The 21,496-nt window shown below is 41.1% G+C and overlaps 1 protein-coding gene across 1 annotated transcript; it reads right to left on the bottom strand.

The window, feature by feature from the left end:
• Positions 1–1,896: 1,896 nt before the first annotated feature.
• On the bottom strand, positions 1,897–21,074 carry kpna4 (karyopherin alpha 4 (importin alpha 3)). Its single transcript, XM_077197319.1, has 17 exons — positions 20,345–21,074; positions 19,079–19,123; positions 18,869–18,958; positions 18,495–18,524; positions 15,696–15,748; positions 14,580–14,675; positions 14,403–14,488; positions 12,680–12,766; positions 10,856–11,025; positions 9,624–9,668; positions 9,417–9,548; positions 8,787–8,915; positions 7,466–7,570; positions 5,959–6,030; positions 5,731–5,893; positions 4,380–4,474; positions 1,897–3,618 (listed from the first exon to the last, which is right to left on the bottom strand). Exons 1-17 carry the CDS (start codon positions 20,411–20,413, stop codon positions 3,520–3,522), a joined length of 1,566 nt encoding a protein of 521 aa, XP_077053434.1. The 5' UTR covers positions 20,414–21,074; the 3' UTR covers positions 1,897–3,519.
• Between the last annotated feature and the right edge of the window lie 422 nt (positions 21,075–21,496).

Here is a 21,496-nt window from a genome sequence, read left to right as displayed (position 1 = left end):
CAACAATCTTTTTCATTATAGCGAATCCTCTGCCGTGACCTCATGGGATAATAGTGTTCACCGGATCGATCCTTGCTCCAGAATCCCTGGCTATCCCCCATCATCCGATGTACTCATAAACTACGGCTGAATTCAGAACATCAACGTCCTCTACTATTACTATACCTTTATATGGCAGAAATAATAAAGGCAGTTCCCAATTCATCCACGTCGAACTCAATATGGCGTCTTCCCTGATCACGGTCTACCTGAGAAACCGTTAAAGAAGCCGCCCTGGATATTTTACTAGAATACAATGATGAATTAAGAGAACAATTGATAAGAATATTAGGTTGGTTTTGATTTTTAATTGCAGTTTAAATTAGGAGTATTTTTGTATTTGAATAAGTCAAAAAAAAATCTTGATCTTAAAAAAAAAATCTTGATCCAAAATAACATTTAATTCGGTGTATAATTATAATCCAGAAACAGTACCTTAAAATAGATCACTAAAATTTGATGACAAACTTTGATATTGGTTTAACAAAGTCTTAAAGTTTGAAATGACTTCAAGTTAAGCTTTTACTCGACATTTTATTGATTTCATTAACATGTTCTAGCACACTGCTGACATATTCTGATCGCATTTAACACAATGTTAGCATGTTTTATCAAGTTCCTAACATGTTTTAATGGGATTTATAGCAGGCATGTAACTAGCAGGATTTCTGCTAACATTCCTAGCATTAATTACCACACGTTTTAACGTGTTAATATTTCAAGAGTGATTTAACTTCGCTATCATGACTTAACACATTGCTAGCATGTTTCAAACATGATTTAACACATTACTAACATTTCTACCATGAATTAACATGTGGCTAACATGTTTTAATATACCGTTAGCATGATTCAACACGTTGCTAACATGTTTCTGCATGTTGATAGATATAAGGTGGATGAGGGTTAAATACCCAGCAAGAGTTCATGTTTGAAAATTGAGCCCCTCGACAAATCTATGGGATTTTCCGTAGGTTTGATCATCAGGTTTAGGGAAACCGTGAGTGGGATCAGTCAGAGAAGACTCCGCATACAGAGTCTGAAGGGTCGCTGGGCACAGCTAGAGCACATTAAAGTCAGGAACATGGTCTATGATCAAGACAACATTATAAACGCACAAGAACGGCTGCATTGACCTCTATTATTCCCAATAAACCCACAAAATCACAACGAACCTGACATAAAAACAGCATTACCTGAATGAATCATCTTCAGCACAACCTTCTTTCAATTCAGAAACTTTACTCACATTGCTTTCATTGTGAATAACGGGCACATCGAGAAACATAACCATGAGGATTGTAGAGATACTGGAGTGTCAAACCTTAAATCCAGAGATTGCACTTTCATAAAGAGACGGATCAAAACTGAAGACTACTGGAACTTATACAAATCAGATCAAGAGTTAGGCTCACGATACAAATCAGATCAAGAGTTAGGCTCACGATACAAATCGGATCAAGAGTTAGGCTCACGATACAAATCGGATCAAGAGTTAGGCTCACGATACAAATCGGATCAAGAGTTAGGCTCACGATACAAATCGGATCAAGAGTTAGGCTCACGATACAAATCGGATCAAGAGTTAGGCTCACGATACAAAAAATTAAGAAAAACAAAAACGCGAGCTGAAAATAGTTTACACTTAAAAAGGCCAAAAGCAAATAGCGTTTATATAAGAATAATCTTCAACGTTATACTGCATAGGAAATCTGTTCAAAGATCTATAAAACACAGAAAACTTTGATTTGGATGGGGTGAATTCACTTCTATAGATATATAAATAGTATTTCCTGGGGTCAGAGATGAGTAAATGTGGATGGGACGCCGGACAGCTGAAGAGAGGCACCACTGTGACACATTTGAATATTTATTTGAATAGGTACAGAGCCTGTGAGTCTGCCCAACAGGATAGGTACACCATCTATTTTTGTCTTCTTTTGAAACTACATATTTGCAAACAAGGAATGCCGCTGGGGGGGGGGGGGGGGGGGGGGGTGTAAAGAAAACATAATATAGCCATCGAGAGGTTATGCAAACAAAGACAGCGCTATCAGTCCGCATCTGCTGTAATATTGCTCAACACGGAACATGAATATCTACAAATAAAGATGGACTGTGTTTGAGTGGGAGTTACTGCCCGTCTTTGCTAATGTTCACACACCTCCAATGTGCAAAACGCTGTCGAATTGCTCGTCGGTCAGGAACAGCGAGGGGCTTAAATGGGAAGAAAAAAGATGGCCACAGAAACATTACAGTAGGTACTTCGTTTTTAAAAGAAAAGAAAAAGAAAAAAGGCTTACACTTACGAAACTAAAACCCACTAAAATGAACTATGCTGCAGTTTAGCACATGCAAAGGATATGTGTCTGAAAGCTCTGGCACACATGATCACGTGACCCGCTCAGAAGGGTCAGAAGTGTTTGTGCAGAGCATTACATGTATTTACACCAGCACTGGGAAGTTAAAAGCAGACACGAGGGAAGACGCAAAGAAAACAGGCTTTTGGGGAGAAACGCACACACTGGGAAGAAAACGCACATCCCCGACCGATCGTCCTCGACGCAACTCCACTCAGTCCAGTGTCATCAGCACTAAATCAGGTTTAAAAGGAAAAGGGGGAATTAAAGTCATGACATTGTCTTCTTCAGATCACTGATGTCGAGTCAAGGTGATTTTATAATCTTTTTAGATCCATTTAGTCTCCTCTCTTCCAGGCTATTCCACAATTTGCCGCTGAATTGGTCACCTTCCTCACGCCGGTTGAATTTCTTTCCATGTCGACTCGTTACATTCAGTCCTGCATTTCACCAGTCAGTCAAGCGCGCACACACACACACACACACACACACACACCATCACGTCCATTCACTTGCGCACATGCAGCACAGAAACGTTAGCGTGACGCCGCTAGCGTACGGGAGAGGGCTCTGGTCTGCTGGGTCCGTCCTCCAGCACGTCAGATCAACCCCTCAGGGGTCATTCACACACACTCACACACACACACACTCACGCACTCCTCAAGTGTGTTCGTGTCTCTTTGTTGTTGATGAGGTCCTCAATTATCGTCCTTACCTCAGATTACTAATGTGAGACGTCTTGGTTACTCCCATTGGTTGGGGTTGGTTTGTTGAAGAGACACACGCCAGGCAGTTTTGGTGAAGTTTGCTCCGAGCGCGTTCGGTTTAGATGGTGGTGTTTTGAAACGCAGTATTCACCCACTCACTCTCACTCGCATCGCATCCACTCAAAGCCATCATCATCATCTCAAACGCCGACGGGACGCTTTCCTTCGGGAGGAACTCCACTCAATTTCTCTTGGGTTTAGATGCAGCTGGATCCCATCAGCCAAGCACAACGGACCTAATATTTATCATCATCATCACACGCTCTCTCTCGCTCTCTCTCGTTCGCTCTAATTATTTTTAATGTTGAACAGAGTGCTGCATCACAAACAAAACTCCAGGTGTCCCGTGGCGTCTAGAACTGGAACCCTTCCGCTGGCACGTTGGTGGGAGAACTGAAGTTGTACGTTCCTCCTTGGATGGCTTCGGGAACCAGGTTGGAGTCCTCGTCGATCTGAGAGAAAGAGAACAGAGGTTCAGTGAGCGGCTCCGGTTGGGGATCGCTTCAATATTAACGATTCCTAATTCCCATCGAAACGATCGATGAGTGTGGTCTGCTCAGATCCGTCACACTCGTGCAGCTCGAATTTTAACGATTTCGATTCTGATCGATTCCAATAAGGTAAAAAAACGCCTTTAGTTATCATCCACATTTAGTCTTATTAAAAAACACGTTTAATTGAAGCTGAATATTATGAACACAAATCAACAGGCTAAAGATCACCTACACAAGGAGCGTTTGCCGGTGGTTTAAAAACTCCATAGAAAAATAACTAGCCTAATATACGTTTCAAGCATTATTGAAGACAATAAACACTCGGTAAATTAAAAAAGCAGCAAATATACACAACTGAACAAAGATACCATTGTAATAATCGGCTTTAAGATTTTCAGGTTCAGAAACTAAATGTAAACTAAGTGTTACAAATATAGTTACAGAAGATATTCAGTCAAGGGCGAGTGAATTCTCGTTGTTTGATTAGTGTTATTATAGAGACGCTGCAGGGATATTAGGCTGCTGTCACTTTAAGAGCTGCACAATAGCACAGAAAACAGAGTCGTTTTGTGCTTGAATTGTTTAAAGTCATATCGAATTCTTTGTGAGCATTTCAATAAATGCTCAGTTGAAATTTCCGAAACTTACATTTTATAACAAGTATTCGATTCCTGATCTAACTCCTTTTTTCAATGATTCTCTCACACACAGGAACTTACATCATCAGATGAGAAGAACTGATCGATGATCTCATAAGCCAGTTTGTAGATGTCCTCGTTCTCATGGTTCTGCAGCTGCTCAATTTTCTCCAAACCTGAGCAACAAATGAGGATTAAGATCTTCAAAAACACTCGCAACAACAACCAGACCTTCATGAACTACTTCCTTTCAACAAGTCAGTGAAAGGAGGCACTTGACTAACCCAAGGTCGTCAAATTAAACAAGAACCATTTCATATGAATATCATGCGTTCATGCATTTCATACACATCTATTTTTAGGATTACATTTTTGCAACCTAGTTTACAAAAATGTTTAAACCGAATGAGTGGGATTAAATGGATTAAATAAAGTTAAATTTACAAAAGAAAAAGGATGTGGGATGAATCAGACTGGGGCTTAATCTGGAGATAAATGATGACGTGTTGTAGGACTGCAACTGGTGGATGTAGTTGAGGTGGAACAGGCCAAAAGTCAGCATGAGTAAGTAGGGCTGGGCGATACTGAGAATTATTGCTATATTATTTTCTATATGAAATTAACAAAAGTTTGATAAGCGTTATGCACCAGGCAAATAATGCTGTGCATGAGTGTTGCAGACCATCGCAATGATAATTGCTGCCATTTCGGTTGCGTATGAGAAGCATTAAACAGCAAATGTGGCTAGAGTGAAATGAGAAAAGCTGTTCTTCACATGAAACATTTATCCGCTCCATCTCAACCACTACACAGCGCTAGTGGTTTGTATGAGAACTCTGGTTTAAGTCACAAGGTATTGGAGTTCAGTGCCGTTAAAGCCAGATCAACACTGAGCCAAAACTATACAGTGAGAGGCTTTTCAAGCCACAAATCACCAACACTTCCCATGAATTACTGTAATAATACTAACTGGAACCGTAGTATTGTGGCAGAAATGTGGGATATTCATATCGAATTTTATTAGATTATTAATGAAGACATGCATTAAATGTATCTGAGAAGTATTTTTTGCTATTAAACTATAGTTTTTGTACATTAAAGAGCACCCAGCGGCATTTATTGGAAGAATTTCATGATCACATTGACAATTGAAAAATGATACTGTGTTTCTTAACGAAAGTAAAACGCAGAGCTAATAACGATCATTGGTTAATGGGGTTTCGGCTAAAACGCTGTATTCGTCTTCTATACATAAGACACGAAAATTCGCAGGACGAACATGTGTACCGTTACACCCATAATTACCATTTAATCAAATGTCAAGAATAAAAAATTAGTTTTGTTACATAAGGTAAAGTGAGGTTAAGCTCAACATGGGCCAGGACTGGGTTTTTCAGTCCGGTTTGAACAGTTACACCCCTAACACACACACCTCCGCACTCCTCGATGAGGTTGGCGATGGTCTCGGCCTCGTCGTCGGCCATCTTGAGGATGTTACTGAGGCCGTCCAGCACCACCTGCACCACCTGCGCGTCCTTGACCGTCAGCAGGTTACAGAAGGGAGGAATCACCTGCTGCTGGATCAGGTACGCCACCTGCAGGACGAGAACACACGTGAACACCCGCTCCGCACACACACACACGCGCGCGTCCGGCTCACCTGATCCTTCCTGCCGCTGATGGTGAGGTTGCTGATGGCCCACGCCGCCTCCTTCTGAGTGCCGAAATCTCCCTGTGAGAAACACACCAGTGTGACACAATGAGCCGCTTCACTGGGTCACGGACACACTTCAATCAGTGATGACAGGAGTGTAACAATCACTGTATATTGCAATACATGTAAAAATAAAAAAAAGGTTCAGACATATGTGACTAAGCATCAAGTATGGTAAACCCAAATCACCACACATTTGAGCTTCCACGTCTAATTATGAATTACATAAAGTATTTTAAACTTAAGTTTTAAATATATTTGAGTGAACCGTACTTTTTGGCTACGTATGCACTGTAAAGTTTCAGGAGTGACAACTTCGTTTATACACAGCAGTGAATCTCTTAAATTATTGTTCCATGCGTGTACAGGCATGACTCGCTCCCAAAACTGAGATGATTGACATTTTACCTTATTGTTACCACAATTTTAATTATATGAATCATTTAATTTATACAGTAAAGACTATATAGTCTTATTTTACATTTGATTATTGAATGTCTGTACCTGAACACAGTAAATTTACCTGAAAACAAAGTACTTAATTCATCTCTTCATCTTTTTTCTATTGCATTCATCTATGCTTTTAAGTTATTTTCTACGCAGATGCAATACCTTACAAAATCACTCCAATCATCTTAGAGAGATTAATTCTTTATAAATAGAGCTATTCAATTCATCTGGCGAAACTGTTTTCATATTGCAAAATACAAAATTGCAATGTCAGGTTTTCCAATATCGTGCAGCGCTACAGCGACACGACTCGATATGTTCTGCAATTAAAGTACAAACTAAAGTACAGTCGACAGTAGAGGTTGTGGCTCATTCCCTGAGCACTGCACACATACAGCCAGGAGAAACATCCCTGATGTGCGTTTAAATACATCAACTAACACCAAAAGCATCGCTGGCCAACTATGATCACAATTACCATTGAACTCTATTGGTGACGACGGAACTTGACCATAGTTGGCTTTGGGAAACGCACCCCAGTTCGGATCCGTACACGGTGTAGAATTGTTGTAAATGCGGTTGTGAGTTAATTCTGGCGTAGAATGAGGTTGTCACCCCCGTCAATGTGACACGAGAGTATCGTTACAAACCTAAGTATTCATTACCTCAATGAGCTCATCGTTTCTGCCTTAAATTACAACATTGTTTAAATTAAGATATTTTTAGCTGACTGTGATTTTGTACATTTCTGAAATTCATAACTTAGTTATCAGATCACTCTAAAATGTAATGTGAACTCATGAATTTTCTGTAAAGTTGCTTTGAAACTGTGTTGTGAAATGAGCTTTAAAATTAAATGTGTACAGAACCTTAATTGATAACAGTGAACATTCATCAATCATTGATCAAAACTAGACTAAATGTGCAAATTATAGCGTATGGGTATCATGAGTGGACCAATAGCAGAGTTCGAGTGTGTTATGAATGAGGTTGGGTCACCCACCTTATCCAGCAGCAGAATGATCATGGGCACCAGATTGGCATCGATGACGGCCTGAACCTGCTGCTGGTTCCCTGCGGTGATGTTGGACAGGAACCACACGGCCTCCTGCGAGAACACACACACACACACTCAGCACAGCAGTGGCAGGGCTGATTTCGGGCTCACGTGTGTGACGGGCGAGCAGATCAGATCTCAGGGCGAGCGTGAGGTTCACAGGCCCTGCTGAGGTGGAGACGCTGGCAGAGGAGCTGAGGGCGAGGATGATGATACTGAGGCTCTAATCATCGGCCAGGCCGCAGACAAGCCTCGCAGGGGGGGGCGGCCCGCCTCAGATGCACTCCTGTATCAGCACTGGTGTGTATGACACCCGCACCCATCAGCCACTCACACACACACTCACACATTACTCTGAGCTGAACATTAAACACATGCTGATCTGAACACTATTCAGGCATCACTCATACCAGCGCCACACCTCAGCTGTCATCATATCCAACACATCCGCCATGATATTACAGTTATTACAGAAGTGCAGGGCTCGACATTAAGCCGTTTCATGAGCTTGTCCTTCAGACGGGTAAATCTGCCATTCACTTCTCAGAGTAAAAAGTTTGCTTGTACAGGGAAAATAAAAAAAGGATGTGTTGTAAATATAATTTATTCTGAAACAATATTCTCATCAGTGTTTAGTCAGCTTTGATATATTTAAATCTGCATATTTTTGATATTTTTTAACCTTTATAAAAGGGCATTTTTCCCTAATTGTTTTAAATGTATGCTACATTTATTTTAAATTTGAACAATAAATTAAGACACTATAGGGCTGTTACCAATTTACATAATTTACACTGAAAAATTACAACTGCATTAAATTAGGTGATGAGATATTTTTTTTTGTTGAGAAAACAAATAATGTTGGAAAGAATGAGACTTAAACATGAAGCTAAACCACCAGTAGGTGGCGGCAGGTGACCCTTTTAATGGCTGAATCATTCATTCAAGAGATTTGTTCGTATGTTGACTGAGTTTCTTGGTGTGAGCTGCACTCATCTGTTTCCATTTCTCCTCATGAAGCGGAGCGAGCCTACATTATATTATTATTCACCATCAATCACCACTTATGACTGCAGAATCTCTTGCGTTTTGGTGATTCCCTGGTTAATTTTTGTTATTGACGTTTCAATCGGGCTACTTGTCAGGTTGGGCAAGTAAAATTCCCTTTCACTTGCCCCTTCAAACAATTAATTTGTCCCAGACAAGCAGAAGAGCATTAATGTCGAGCCCTGAAGTGGATCCTGAATTTGTCCGTATATCCGGTTACCTTGTTGATCTTCTCTTTGGGGTGCGTGAGGAGTGCTGGGAAGTGACCCAAAGCATCACAGTTGAGCACCACCTGAGTCTGTTCATCAGTTCCCGTCACGATATTCCCCACCGCTCGCAGCGCTGCCGTCTGAAGCCATAAAGCAGCCCGTTATACACAGAAACCGTTATATATACAGGCATCACACGCTAATCGCTTTGATGAGTTAAGACACAGGGTTCGCACTGGTACTGGAAAATCAAATTACAGAACTTAAGGAATACAATAAGAGATCTCACTAATCAAACAATATTTTTATTGACCTTTTTTTGGATTTAAATGTAATAAAGATAAACCAATAAAACAAAATGGTACAACTAAAGTGCAGCACATGCAATGATTTTGATAACTTTAACCATTGAAAGAATACTAAGACAAAAGAAATCCATTTCCTCATTCAAACTGATTTTTCCCCACATGAATATATAATTGACCTGAAGAATGAAAGCCGTATCATATACTTGGATATTTATATGAGCAATATCAAGCTCATAGCCGTGTAAAAATGGCTTTATATCTATATCAGTCAAATTGAAGCGAACCCTGAAGAGAGAACAGGTCGTCACATGATCACAAAAGGCTCTTCCATACCTGAACTTTGACCTCCTGGTGGCTCAATAAGGGGACGAGGTACGGTACGATCCCGGAGTCGATGACCATCTGGATCTGCTCGTTGCCCGCGTCCGTGAGGTAAGACAGCGCCCAAACAGTGTCCACCAGGATCTGCACAGAGCTCAGAGTTAAACCTGTGTGCCCACATGCCACCGGTTACAGTCACATGACCAGAGCAGCACTTACGTTGACGTCAGTGTGGTGAATGAGCACACACAGCGCAGGAAGAATCTGTGTGAAGACAGACAAGAGATTAGCCCGGGTTTACGTTTACAGAGACTGTGATAATCCAATCATTGCCGTCTCCATTTACAATGTGTGACAGCATCGAGCACTAGAGGTGAACACGAACATGTCTATTGAGGGCATGAGTGCAATGGCCAACAGAGTTATTTAAATTAGTTTAGTATAAATCGAAATCAAGAGTTTGGTTCAGCATGTGCTCACGGACCGGGTAATACTCGGCCTCATAGACAACAGTGCAGACATGATGTAAAGAAGAGATTCACTGGGAAGAGTAGACTAGAGATCAGACGTTAATTACTGGGTTGCACAATTAATATAAAAGCATTGCTTTGTTCCTGCATGAATCTGCCCTTTTGAAAGAATGATTCAATGACTTGCTCATTAAGATGTGTGTGTTAACGTGCAGCTGTGCAGAGCGATCAGTGTATGACATTCAGTGTCGTCTGCTCTCGCGGTACTTTGACGTCATACACCGCTCGGGCTGCACGTTAACACACCTAATCACTTTACACTACTTACTGGAGGCTTCATCATTTCATATCTCTAAATCCAAAATAATGTTTAAAATATTGCACACATAACATTATGCCATTGTAATTGCATTAAATGGTCTTGATTTTAATTGACTGTTAAAAGGTATATTATCTCACTTTTACTAAATTATCATTAAATCGCCGGCTCTGGAGAGGACTTCACATGAAGCAAGCTCTGAATCAACACACACCAATGCTACAATTTCCTATATATGCTAATCATTTATTAACAGACATGCATTCATTACTTAATGAGATCATTGGCTAACTGTGTGATTTAATATATGGCCCTAATAAGAAGGGTATAGATGGAGAGAAAGCAGCTCGCAGGACATTTAAACTTCAGAAACAGACACATTTTATACATTTTCACACATTTATGTTTTAACAAAGAAAACCTTAAGATATAACGCATGTTGTCTATATTGCCTGTCAGCTCCTTCAGAGTTGGTGACAAAACTGAAAAATATAAAAATTACATCTTTGTTGTTACTAGTCATTTAAATAAAGGAATATTTGATTTTGAGCACAAATATTCTTGAAGAATGGCCATCCCTGCAGGCGCCCCGATCTGTCGGGCAGTGGCAGCTGCTAGCAGTGAAACCTCACGCTAAGATCAGACACACGTCACACTCGTACCTCCTGGATGGTCTCCATGGGTGGCGGCGGGTCCTTGTGGCGGCACAGGTTGACCATGACCCAGGTGACGTTGCGGAGGAAGGTGATGGGGATGGAGGGGCTGATGAAGGACAGGAGCGGTTTGACCACACCCAGACTGATGACGTAATCTCTGCACTGAGGACCGTCACCTGCAACAGCACAGCGCTCATCACACACCAGCCTGACCACAGCGAGAGCAACACGAGCGGTGTGTGACACATGCGGCGCACGCCGTCAGTTAGTGCTGGCGGTATACCGCTCATTTCTGTTATGAGATGGACTTTTAATATACCGCAATACCGGTGTATGGGAACGCCACACGACACTCTTTCAGAGGTTCTTTTCACCGTTCACTGGTGATGCTCAGATGTGTGTGTGTGTGTGTGTCACTGGTGATGCTCAGATGTGTGTGTGTGTCACTGGTGATGCTCAGATGTGTGTGTGTGTCACTGGTGATGCTCAGATGTGTGTGTGTCACTGGTGATGCTCAGATGTGTGTGTGTGTCACTGGTGATGCTCAGATGTGTGTGAACTATAATTGATAGCTGTCAAAAAGCTGTGAAAATCTCCCGTGTTTCGGGTTACCGTTTAATGAATAGCCGTGGGTTGGGGTTTGTAACTAATAAAAATGATATAGGCTATACATATAGTTTGATCGTGTTGTGATCGTAAACGCAAGAGGAAAAGTACGTGCACAGTTTCAGCGCCACCGTCCTCCTCTGACTGCAGTGTTGTGACGGAAATGGTGCACGCAGGAGCACATGCACAAAACCGTTTGGTAAAATGACATTTGAATCATTTGTATTTTATCAAATATAATTTAACAAAACTGTTTTGCACACTATTTCGGTCACAACACTTGAAGCAGAGGACACGCTGAAACATCAACTGTCGATGCTGTTCTCTTCCTTCATAACTCGCACTGAGGAGGATATATTTATGAAAATAGTTGTGCAACTGAGCAAACTTTGTTTTGAAGTGTTTGAGTTCCAGAGGAATTTGTGACAGTTTCACCTGTTCAACCACATCAAAGTTTCGTAATTAGTAAGTCGTGCTTTTCCTCTAGTGTGCTGACTGATGAGGCCGCTGTGCCTTGGTGAAACGTGTTTTTACATGTACATGCGTTTAATTATCGTTGCAAGCAATCATGAAATACAGCGCATTGAAAAAAGAAAAAAACATTTCTGTGAGAAACGGACTTAAAATGTAACCGTAATTGTCGGGTTAAATGATTTCGGGTACGGGCCGGGTTCGTGCGGACCTCTAATCACAATATCAACACTGCCCGCCACAAACAGATTCTCCAAAAGGCTTTGACAGCGTTGAATAAACATGAGCACTGACCGTTACAGTCAAAACGTGTTTTTATATGAATGTGTCTTTGAAGGGAACTGGCTGTCTTCAGAAAAGTTTCCATGTTATTTTCATTTAATTTAATCTGGCACCTCTTTGCCACTCATGACAGTAAAATAGGGCATTCTAAGGCAATCTACTGCACTATTTCCTCTCAATCAGTAGAAAATGTGGTTAACACCCAGTCATGCTTACATAAAAAAATAAAATAATAAAGTCATACACCGTGAAACCAGTATAATTTTGAAAAATACCGTGATATAAATTATTGGTCATACCGCCCAGCACTAGCTTCAGTCACTCCGCTCCATGAGTGTGAACAGATCACATGACACTCAGGATGAGAATGTGGCGATGACCTACCATCACAAACTCAGACTCGTGTCAAATCCCATCAGCTCATGATAACGCTCCAGCACGGAGAGCAACACTGAGGAGTTCGTCACTTACCGATGATGTTCCCTAAAGCCCACACCGCCTGCTCACACACGTTCTGATGAGGGGACTGCAGCAGCCGCAGGAACAGAGGCACCGCATCTACACACACACACACACACACACACACACACACAGATATAAGAATGACTAGCAGATGCAGTTTGTGATGAGCTGAATCTAGTGAACGAGAATCTGACAGATATTATAGAGCTGTAATAGAGCTTATAGAGGATCTAGTGCTGTGCTTCGCTCTGAAACACACAGTTTGACACTACACATTTAATTAAACAGCAGCCTTTTGAAACCTTGAGCACTTGGTCAACTTCTTTAAAAGCCCCGATATACTTCAAGCTAAATTGAAGAACGAACTGATGTGCGACATTTCAAACAAAATCAGGCCAAAACGAACTTTCCGGAAAGGTTTGCACCGACTCGTTGGCACCCTTGTGCTCCCATTGGTCTGTGACGATTACATCATAGGCAAGCGTGCTGAAGCTCCGCCTTCTTACATGTGGAAATCTTCGTCAGACACGAGTGAAAACATGAACACACTGGAGGAGCTGCTTTATAATAGAAACAAGACTGTTTTTCATGTTTAATACAGTAAAGCTGCTGGATTTTAAACTATTGTATAAAGTGCTGTATAAGTAAACATGAATGTTGAACTGCAGATTACGTGCAAATAAACGTCCATGCTGCTATAATCTGATGCTTTATTAAAAATAATTCTCCTCAATTTTTCCTTTTGAGAGGCGTGTTAAACTAATTCAACTAATTTTTTTAATTATTTTTTTTACACATTGTTTTTTTTTCCGGGTAATCGAATGAAGACATAAAACATTCGATTTCTTTTAATCATATGAAACTTTTTGTCAAACAACGTCCTGCACAATGAGCTTCACTGTTAAAATTAAAACATGGAAGAAAATGTGATTATTCCTTAAATATTACTTACGTTTTGATCATGATGTATTTGTATTAGAAATATATTACTGTTGTACAGTAGAATTTGGATGCGTCTCAATCATAGACTGTAAAAAAAAGTCTCAATGTAACTGTGTGTGTGTGTGTGTGTGTGTGACATGACGATAGTCTTTCTCAAATGAAGCGGTTAAATGCTCACGAAGTGACTTTCAGAGCGGATCTAGAGCCTGGAGAGGAAGTTCATGCATTCGTGTCCTCATATAGGCCAAACACAGCGCGAGCGTCACACGTGCTTCAGTGTGTGTGAGGTAAATGAAACTGCGCATCGTCTGCACCATTCACACAGAAAATGTAGGACTCGTATTTAAATGGTCTTTTTGCGGTTTAATATTCACACACTAGTTTTTAATCGCGATTTGATTTCAAGTGTAATGAACTGCAATATCATGAAAATCAGTTACGACGCGAGTACATTTAAAAAAAAAAAAAAATTGTCATTCTTTCAGGGTGGGGCGTTTTGAAGGGAGCCCCCAACACAATGGTAGGGGAAACACAGTCTCATCAGTGTGGGCGGAGTCAGATGTTCAGTAACCGTATATCGCTGATCACGCATTTCAAACTTCAGCATGAGTATATCAGGGCCTTACAGGAGTCCACCGCTGTATGCACACATCACTTAGACTAGCCAACACTACTGATGTTCCTGTCAGGGTCTGCTACTTCAGCTCGTGAGCTCAGATTAGTGTGTGAAGTAGTGAACACGGCATTGAACACTTGTGTCCAGCTCTAGGAGAGCATCAGGGTAACGTACTGGACTGCACCACGGCCTGCGTCTGCTCAGACGTGCCCGACGCGATGTTGGTCAGAGCCCAGGCCGCCTCGAACTGCAGAGACGGGCTGCACAACACAGAGAGAGAGAGAGGACACGTGAGCACAACACACACACACACAACAAGAGCGCCTCACACTCGCAGCACACGGGTCTTACTTGTCGTCTCTGTCCAGACAGTGCACCAGGATGGGCAGAATCCCAGACTTGATGAGGTCGTCTATGGGGGGGTTGCGGTCGCTCGACAGAAGCTTCCTGCAGGACGAGGACACAGGAGGATTATCTGGACGGCCCGTGTCAAAGCAGGTCACACACTACAGGAAGCTCTTCTAAAACTCGGGAATCTCGTTTCTTTTCCCAAATCTTCACTCACGTCTCACCCGTTTTCCCAGGGCATTATAAACGTTTCTTCCTTTGGTTCGCTTTAAAGTAGGCCTATTATATTCCCATTCTTTACTGTGGTAAAGTAGAGAAAACGCTGCCTACCTTTTTATTTGCACGCAACATTCTTTAACAGTTTGTGCTTGTTATTAGACTTGGTTAGGCGCGTCAAGTTTTTTAAAGCGTGTTTGACACGCGCGTGTGATTTTAGTTTCGCTTTCTCTGGCAGCGCAAAATCAAGCATAGCTTAAACAGGGTGTGTACAGATATAAACAAGTTAAATTTAAGACTTTAAGACCCATTTAATGCCATTTTGAAATACACATTATATTACATGCGTATATATAGTATTTAACCAAGTAATTGATTATTAACTACTTGTTTATTGAACTAAAATCAAAATGTAACATTTGCAATCATGAGAATATTCAGCAAAATGGCTCCCGTCATGTTATGTTGCTAAGCTAAATCGTATGTTATAAATAACTCAACATTTTGAAGTTTCTTCTGTGAGTTTGTGCGCGCTTATTCTCATTTGTGTCGATTTCTCACTACAAAATCTCTCAGAGAGTCAGGCAGCGCGAGTCTCAAAAGAAGTACATTATCACATCGCCGTTTCTGTAATAAAATCAGAATCACTCACGATTCGATGCTTCACTGGTTATTTGACGAGAAATTTTAGCGGTAATGTGAACAGAAAAATGTAAGACTCATCGAATCTGAATTTAAGACATTTTAATACTTTAAGGCCTTTTATTAGGGAAACTTTAAGACATTAAATACTTTAAGGACCCGCCCCCTGTTAAATGTCCTGCCCTTGTGGAACATAAAATGTCCTCTTCAGAGCTTTTACAACAAGTAGAAAATCTTCCTGATGAATGAGCCGTGACTCACCTGGCGGCCTGAACGGCGCTGAGCTGAACGCCCTGGTTATCACTGGTCGCATTCTGCAAACAAACATCACACACTCGTAACATGAAGACCAACAGCAGCGTTTCAATAATCAGCACTTACGCTCTGCACAAGCCATTTCAGCACAGCGACAACCGTTAGTGTGAGTCTCACGAAACACCTTGAGCATTAGTCCAGTGAGTTAATCTAGTGTAACCGCCCTCGACAGAACGCAGAGAGCCGTCACATGCTATCGGGAGTATCGTACATGCCGGTTTTCTAGTCGGATATTTGACACGAATGCCCTCTCAAGTCGTATTTGCCACCGAGACACTCAGATCATTGAGTTTTTGGCGAAGGGGAGAACGGATATTCTTTATTAGCTTTTCCACAACAGCTAAATCACCTTGTCTTGGCATTAAAGTACTGCATAATCATTTGAAGCGTATTGTACGCTTTATACAGGGTTCGTACAGACTGTGAAATGAAATTCCAGGACTTTCAAGGACTTTTCAAGCACTACTTTTTTGGATTTCAAGGACTTCAATCGGCAGTTATCAAACAATATCTTTATTATTTTACTCAAATTAAACATGGTATCTGATGTTTCACTTCATAGAGGTCAATCCATTGACCAGCGCTGTCAGGCATGGAAAATCCCCTTAACCATTGAAAGGATATTGAAACTGAATTTGTTTCCATTATATATTCAAATATATATGATTGACCTGAAGAATGAAAGTTGTATTATATACTTAATATCATGCTTTATATATTAATATCTTGAGAAATAGCTCTATATCTCAGACGGGCTGCAGTGTTGATTTAGCGTGAAAATTTTATTTTTTCAACAAAAAAACACCACAATATTTTGAATTAGGGATGTACCGATACCGTAACCGATCCCTGAATTTTCACTGCATTTGTAATTGTAATTGTATTAGTAGATAAACCAAGAGAATATAATTCATATTAGTTGGCTTCATTTGTTCATCAAACATATATTTCTTTCAATTATATTCATGCTTAATTAAGCCTGCTAAAATACATTGTATGAGCTTCAGTTACTGTACATTCTATTGCTCTTCAGTTACTGTACATTCTATTGCTCTATCATATTATATCTTTCATTGAATAGCACAGCACATATTTACACTAGAGCAGATCCAGAAGGGGAAGTGCTGAGGATTGGGTCAGTGAAATATCAATTATTTAATCCAATTTTGATACTTCAACAAAAACTTCCTGCCTAATTAATGCGAATTTAAAACATTATTAAAGGTAAGCAGTCAGCAACAATATAAGAACGAATAATCAACTTACAAATAAATACAATAGAACAAAGAAAGGCTACAAATGAAATAAACAGTGTTTTTAGAGTTTTTCGGGTAGATCTAGTACAGAAATTTGAATAAAGTAATAAAATGTGAAAAAATTGCATATTCATTACTGGATAAATTAAATATAGATGTATCTTTTTGTAAAGTTGAAAAGGGTAGCCTATTTAGTCAAGAGCAGTGAGTAATTTATTTGTCCATTGTTTAATTAACATTTAAAGAGCAGTGGGTTTGTTAAACTGCCCCTTTAAGACCGAACGCACGGACCCCATTTGAACATGGCTACTTCACTTGAGATATAACTGACTTTGTTTACTAGGATACTCGCCAAGATGGGCGTTTTTACATAATTTTGTGTGAATTCGTCCGTACAAGCGCAAGACGTTCAGTATTCGCGCGCGGAGACGCCGGTTTGCGGGGCGCGCGCTTATGTTTGCGTGCATGGAACTTCTTGACTGCAAACGTCCAGTAATAAGTTAGGGAATCACTCGTTATACATAAATCAGGTAACAGTTCATGTTTTACTTTACTTACATATACGATTTAGTTTTCATCCAAATAATAGGTGCTGAGTGAACGATCAGCAATCAAGAGCAATCAAGATCATTCAACAGAACTGCGCTCTCTCTCTCTCTCGTCAGTTAACGTTAATAAAAAGCTACATGCCTCGTTTTATTGTCTTTGCCATTGACGTCCGACTGAACTACAAACCTTCCACTGATTTCCTTCAAAACTTGAATTTCCTTCCTTCTGTTTAAAGGGATGCGCTCGACCAGCTCGCGCGTCTGTGCCGCTGCGCGCTCAATCCACTGCGCGGTTTCCTCTGATCAGCGCGCGCACCACAGCTGTGTGTTACTATACACACGCTGCCTGGGAGGCCTATCGGTTGTTGGTATCGGAGCATTTTTACATGAGCTCGGTATCGGTGCATCCCTATTTTTAATAATTCAAGCACTTTTCAAGTACCTCTTCAAAAATATGGCTGTTTTCAAGGGTTTTCCAGGACTTAAATTTCAAAAAGTCAAATTCAAGCACTTTAAGCACCTTGTACGAACCCTGTTTATACACAGTGGGAATAGCCTGTATTTGACCAACAATTCCCGAATCGTCAGAAAACGGATTACCTACAGGTGAACCTCGAAAAATGTATTTCCGTAATTCAAATCAAAAGATGAACCTAATATATATAGTATATATTTTACTATATGCATGATTATACTTTTCAGAGAGCCGACATTTCTGTATTTAAAATCCCATTTAAAAATCTGGGACTCTAAATATGAAAGAAGGTCCTAAAACTTACATTTTCATTTGATAATCAACTTCTTAATTTTATTAGAGGAAATAAGAGCCAGACATGTTTCATGAGATTCACTCACTAAAAACATTTCCCATTGATCAATCAAAATCACATTGTGCACATATTTTTAATTTAAACACTTTAATTAAAAAATGCATGACTTACCTGCACAATTGCTTCAAGCGAAGTATTTTGCTATTGAAAAAAAAAACAGGAATTGTTACAGAAATAATTAGTGCAAATTCAGTTCGGCATTAAATCCTGAAATACCCTGACACAGAGAGAGAGAGAGAGAGAGAGAGAGAGAGAGAGAGAGAGAGAGAGACAGAGAGAGACAGAGAGAGAGAGAGAGAGAGACAGACAGACAGACACACACACAGAGAGAGAGAGAGAGAGAGAGAGAGAGAGAGAGAGACAGACAGAGAGAGACAGACAGAGAGAGAGAGACAGAGAGAGACAGAGAGAGAGAGAGACAGAGAGAGAGAGAGAGACAGAGAGAGAGAGAGAGAGAGAGAGAGACAGAGATCAGTAGTTCTTACGGTCCTGAAGTCCCCGTCGGCGTCAGAGTCGTCACAGATGTCCTCGTGCGGGACGTTCCTCCGCTTCAGCAGGTGCTCGTCTCTCTTATTCTGCAGGAGAAACACACCAGCTGTTCAGGTGTCCACACTCAAACACACACTGCATTTACAGCGTAAACGCTACTGACCTGTCAATCAAACACTGCACTAAAACACTTGAGCAACTCTTACCTTTCTGAGCTCCACCACCACTTCTGTGCGCTGTCTTCTCATCGTCTGTACAGGAGAGATCAGAAGCATCATTACTGATCATAAGCAGTCAATCTCTCACACTCACACACACACCACTTCAGTCTACAGATGATCCACCCGACCTGCACATTTTAGCTACGAGGAAACAAAATCATTCTACATGCATTTCCAGCTCTTTGTGTCATCCAATCTCATATCACCTCAAAATGGAAGACGCAGATTATTTTATTTTACTTAACACCTAGATGATACAAGTCTGTTAAAAGTATAAATCACAGTATTAAAGTCATTCTTCATTACCTGTATCCTGCACAAAGACAAACAATAGCCTCAATTATTACTTTAAACACGTTTAGACGAGAGTTCTGACCAGCTTCTTTGGTTCAAGGCTTATCTTCAATAACACGATGTTGTTTTTCAAGGTTTTCAGACTGACTACATAGTTGTTGAACGGGTGTTCCTCAAGGTTCAATCCTGGGACCTCTAACTTTCTCTATTTTTAAGAAACGAACAACCTCAAGTGTGCTCTAAATGTTCTTTACATCTTTATCCCGGTGAGACTGTTATTTACAGCACTGATTGGGATTCGTTACACACTCAGGATTCTTCCCAGGCTTGTTTAAACGAGGCGCGGTGTTTTGATGTGCGCAGGGCGCCGTTTGCGTGATTGTGATGCGGTTAAAGAGAAAATAACAGCTGGTAACCCTCACACACACACACACACACACACACACACACACACACACACACACACACACACACACACACACACACACGATGGCTCAGACCACAGTAAACACATTGCCTATTAATAATCTGCGCGTTTAAGTGACTCCAGCCCGAGCACGCAGCAGAAAGGCGTCTGGAGGATGTTATTGTGCAGCAGGCCGAGCTCATGCTAACACTCACTGCAGGACTCACACACGATCACCATACACACACACCGAGCCATTAATCACACATCACGACTCATCCAAGCACATCTCTGCGTTTGTTTTGAAGACCGATGAGAAATACACACTTTAATGGAGGGCTGCGACGCGCGTTAGCTTAGCTCGAGGCTAACAGCGAGCTAGCCGCGCGGCTAACACCTTCACATCACACATTTGGCTGATTCAACCTCTCTATTCTCACATAAACACTCAGATCTGAACACACATCGTGTTATGAGAGCTCGAGAGCGGATGATTGCGCGATTATTCGTGAAGTGTCTGTAAATCTGCTCGACGTCACACGCGTCTTTACCTCCAGATCGCGCCCTTTATTCTTGAAGTTCTTCAGCCGCTGCTTGTCCAGTTTCTCGCTGTCGCTCATGTTTGCCGATGTGTGTGGATATAATCTTTAATTGTAGACGTATTTGCAGTTCTCTTCAGCTGAATGTGTTCGCTCGGCTCTTGTAGACACCGGAATGTTTTATGCTAATGAGGCGCGGTGTATGCTGGGATTGCCGGTGGAGCGGCACCGCCTCGCGAGGCTTGCGGGGAATAACGGGGGAGTGCGGGTGCGGGACGCGATATATTATACCACTATTGTGTTATTGCGTCGCTTTCGCGAATGAAGCGATTATCTCTGCGTGTTTTGTGAACGGAAACGCTTCTGGAATCGCCTACAGGAGAATATATTTTGTAACGAATCTGCGTCTGCAAGCTAGTGACGGGAGAAACGAACATTTTCAAAGCTTCGAATCAATTGAACTGTTTGCGTTGCAAAATGATTCACTTTTTCGAAGTGTTTGAATCGTACACGCTGGTGACCCCTGCTGATCAGAACAGTGCAAAACATGCATAAAAACACCCATTGCAAATATTGAAAGTAAAATCTGTCGAATCCAATAAACTAATCATCTAATAAGATTAAATATCAAGTGTCTGTATAATATGTGTTCTTTCGTGAATTTTCTCAATGGGTTCAGAGATCATCGCCTCTCAGCGGTGAAGTATTGACATTTCGAAACAGTTATGACGTAACGAAAGCCCGTTTAACTTAAATCACGTGATTTTGGCAGTTTGACGACACACGCTCCCAATCACTGATTCGAAACAACAGATTCGTAAAGGTTTCATGAAGCGTGTTTCGAAAGTGCCCCTCTTTACGCTAGTAAGAACTGTTCGATTTTTAATTTAAATAATTTCACGCCTGCATTTAATTAGCCGATTTATTATTAATAATAATAATATCAATATTATTGTTGTAGTTGTCAGGAGGTAGTGTAATGTCTCCGGCAGGTGGCGCTCTGCGTTTGACGGAAAGCCCAAATTCACCTTTGCCAAAACATGAGACATCGCTAGGAAGAGAATAAAACGAGACGGCAGATTCGCCTCTCTCTCTCTCTCTCTCTCTCTCTCTCTCTCTCTCTCTCTCTCTCTCTCTCTCTCTCTCTCTCTCTCTCTCTGTTAT

Source organism: Siphateles boraxobius, unplaced genomic scaffold (assembly GCF_051911475.1).
Source record: "Siphateles boraxobius isolate OS27281-9 unplaced genomic scaffold, OSU_SipBor_1 39, whole genome shotgun sequence".
Taxonomy (NCBI): Eukaryota; Metazoa; Chordata; class Actinopteri; order Cypriniformes; family Leuciscidae; genus Siphateles; species Siphateles boraxobius.
This window is presented reverse-complemented; position numbering and strand designations above follow the sequence as displayed.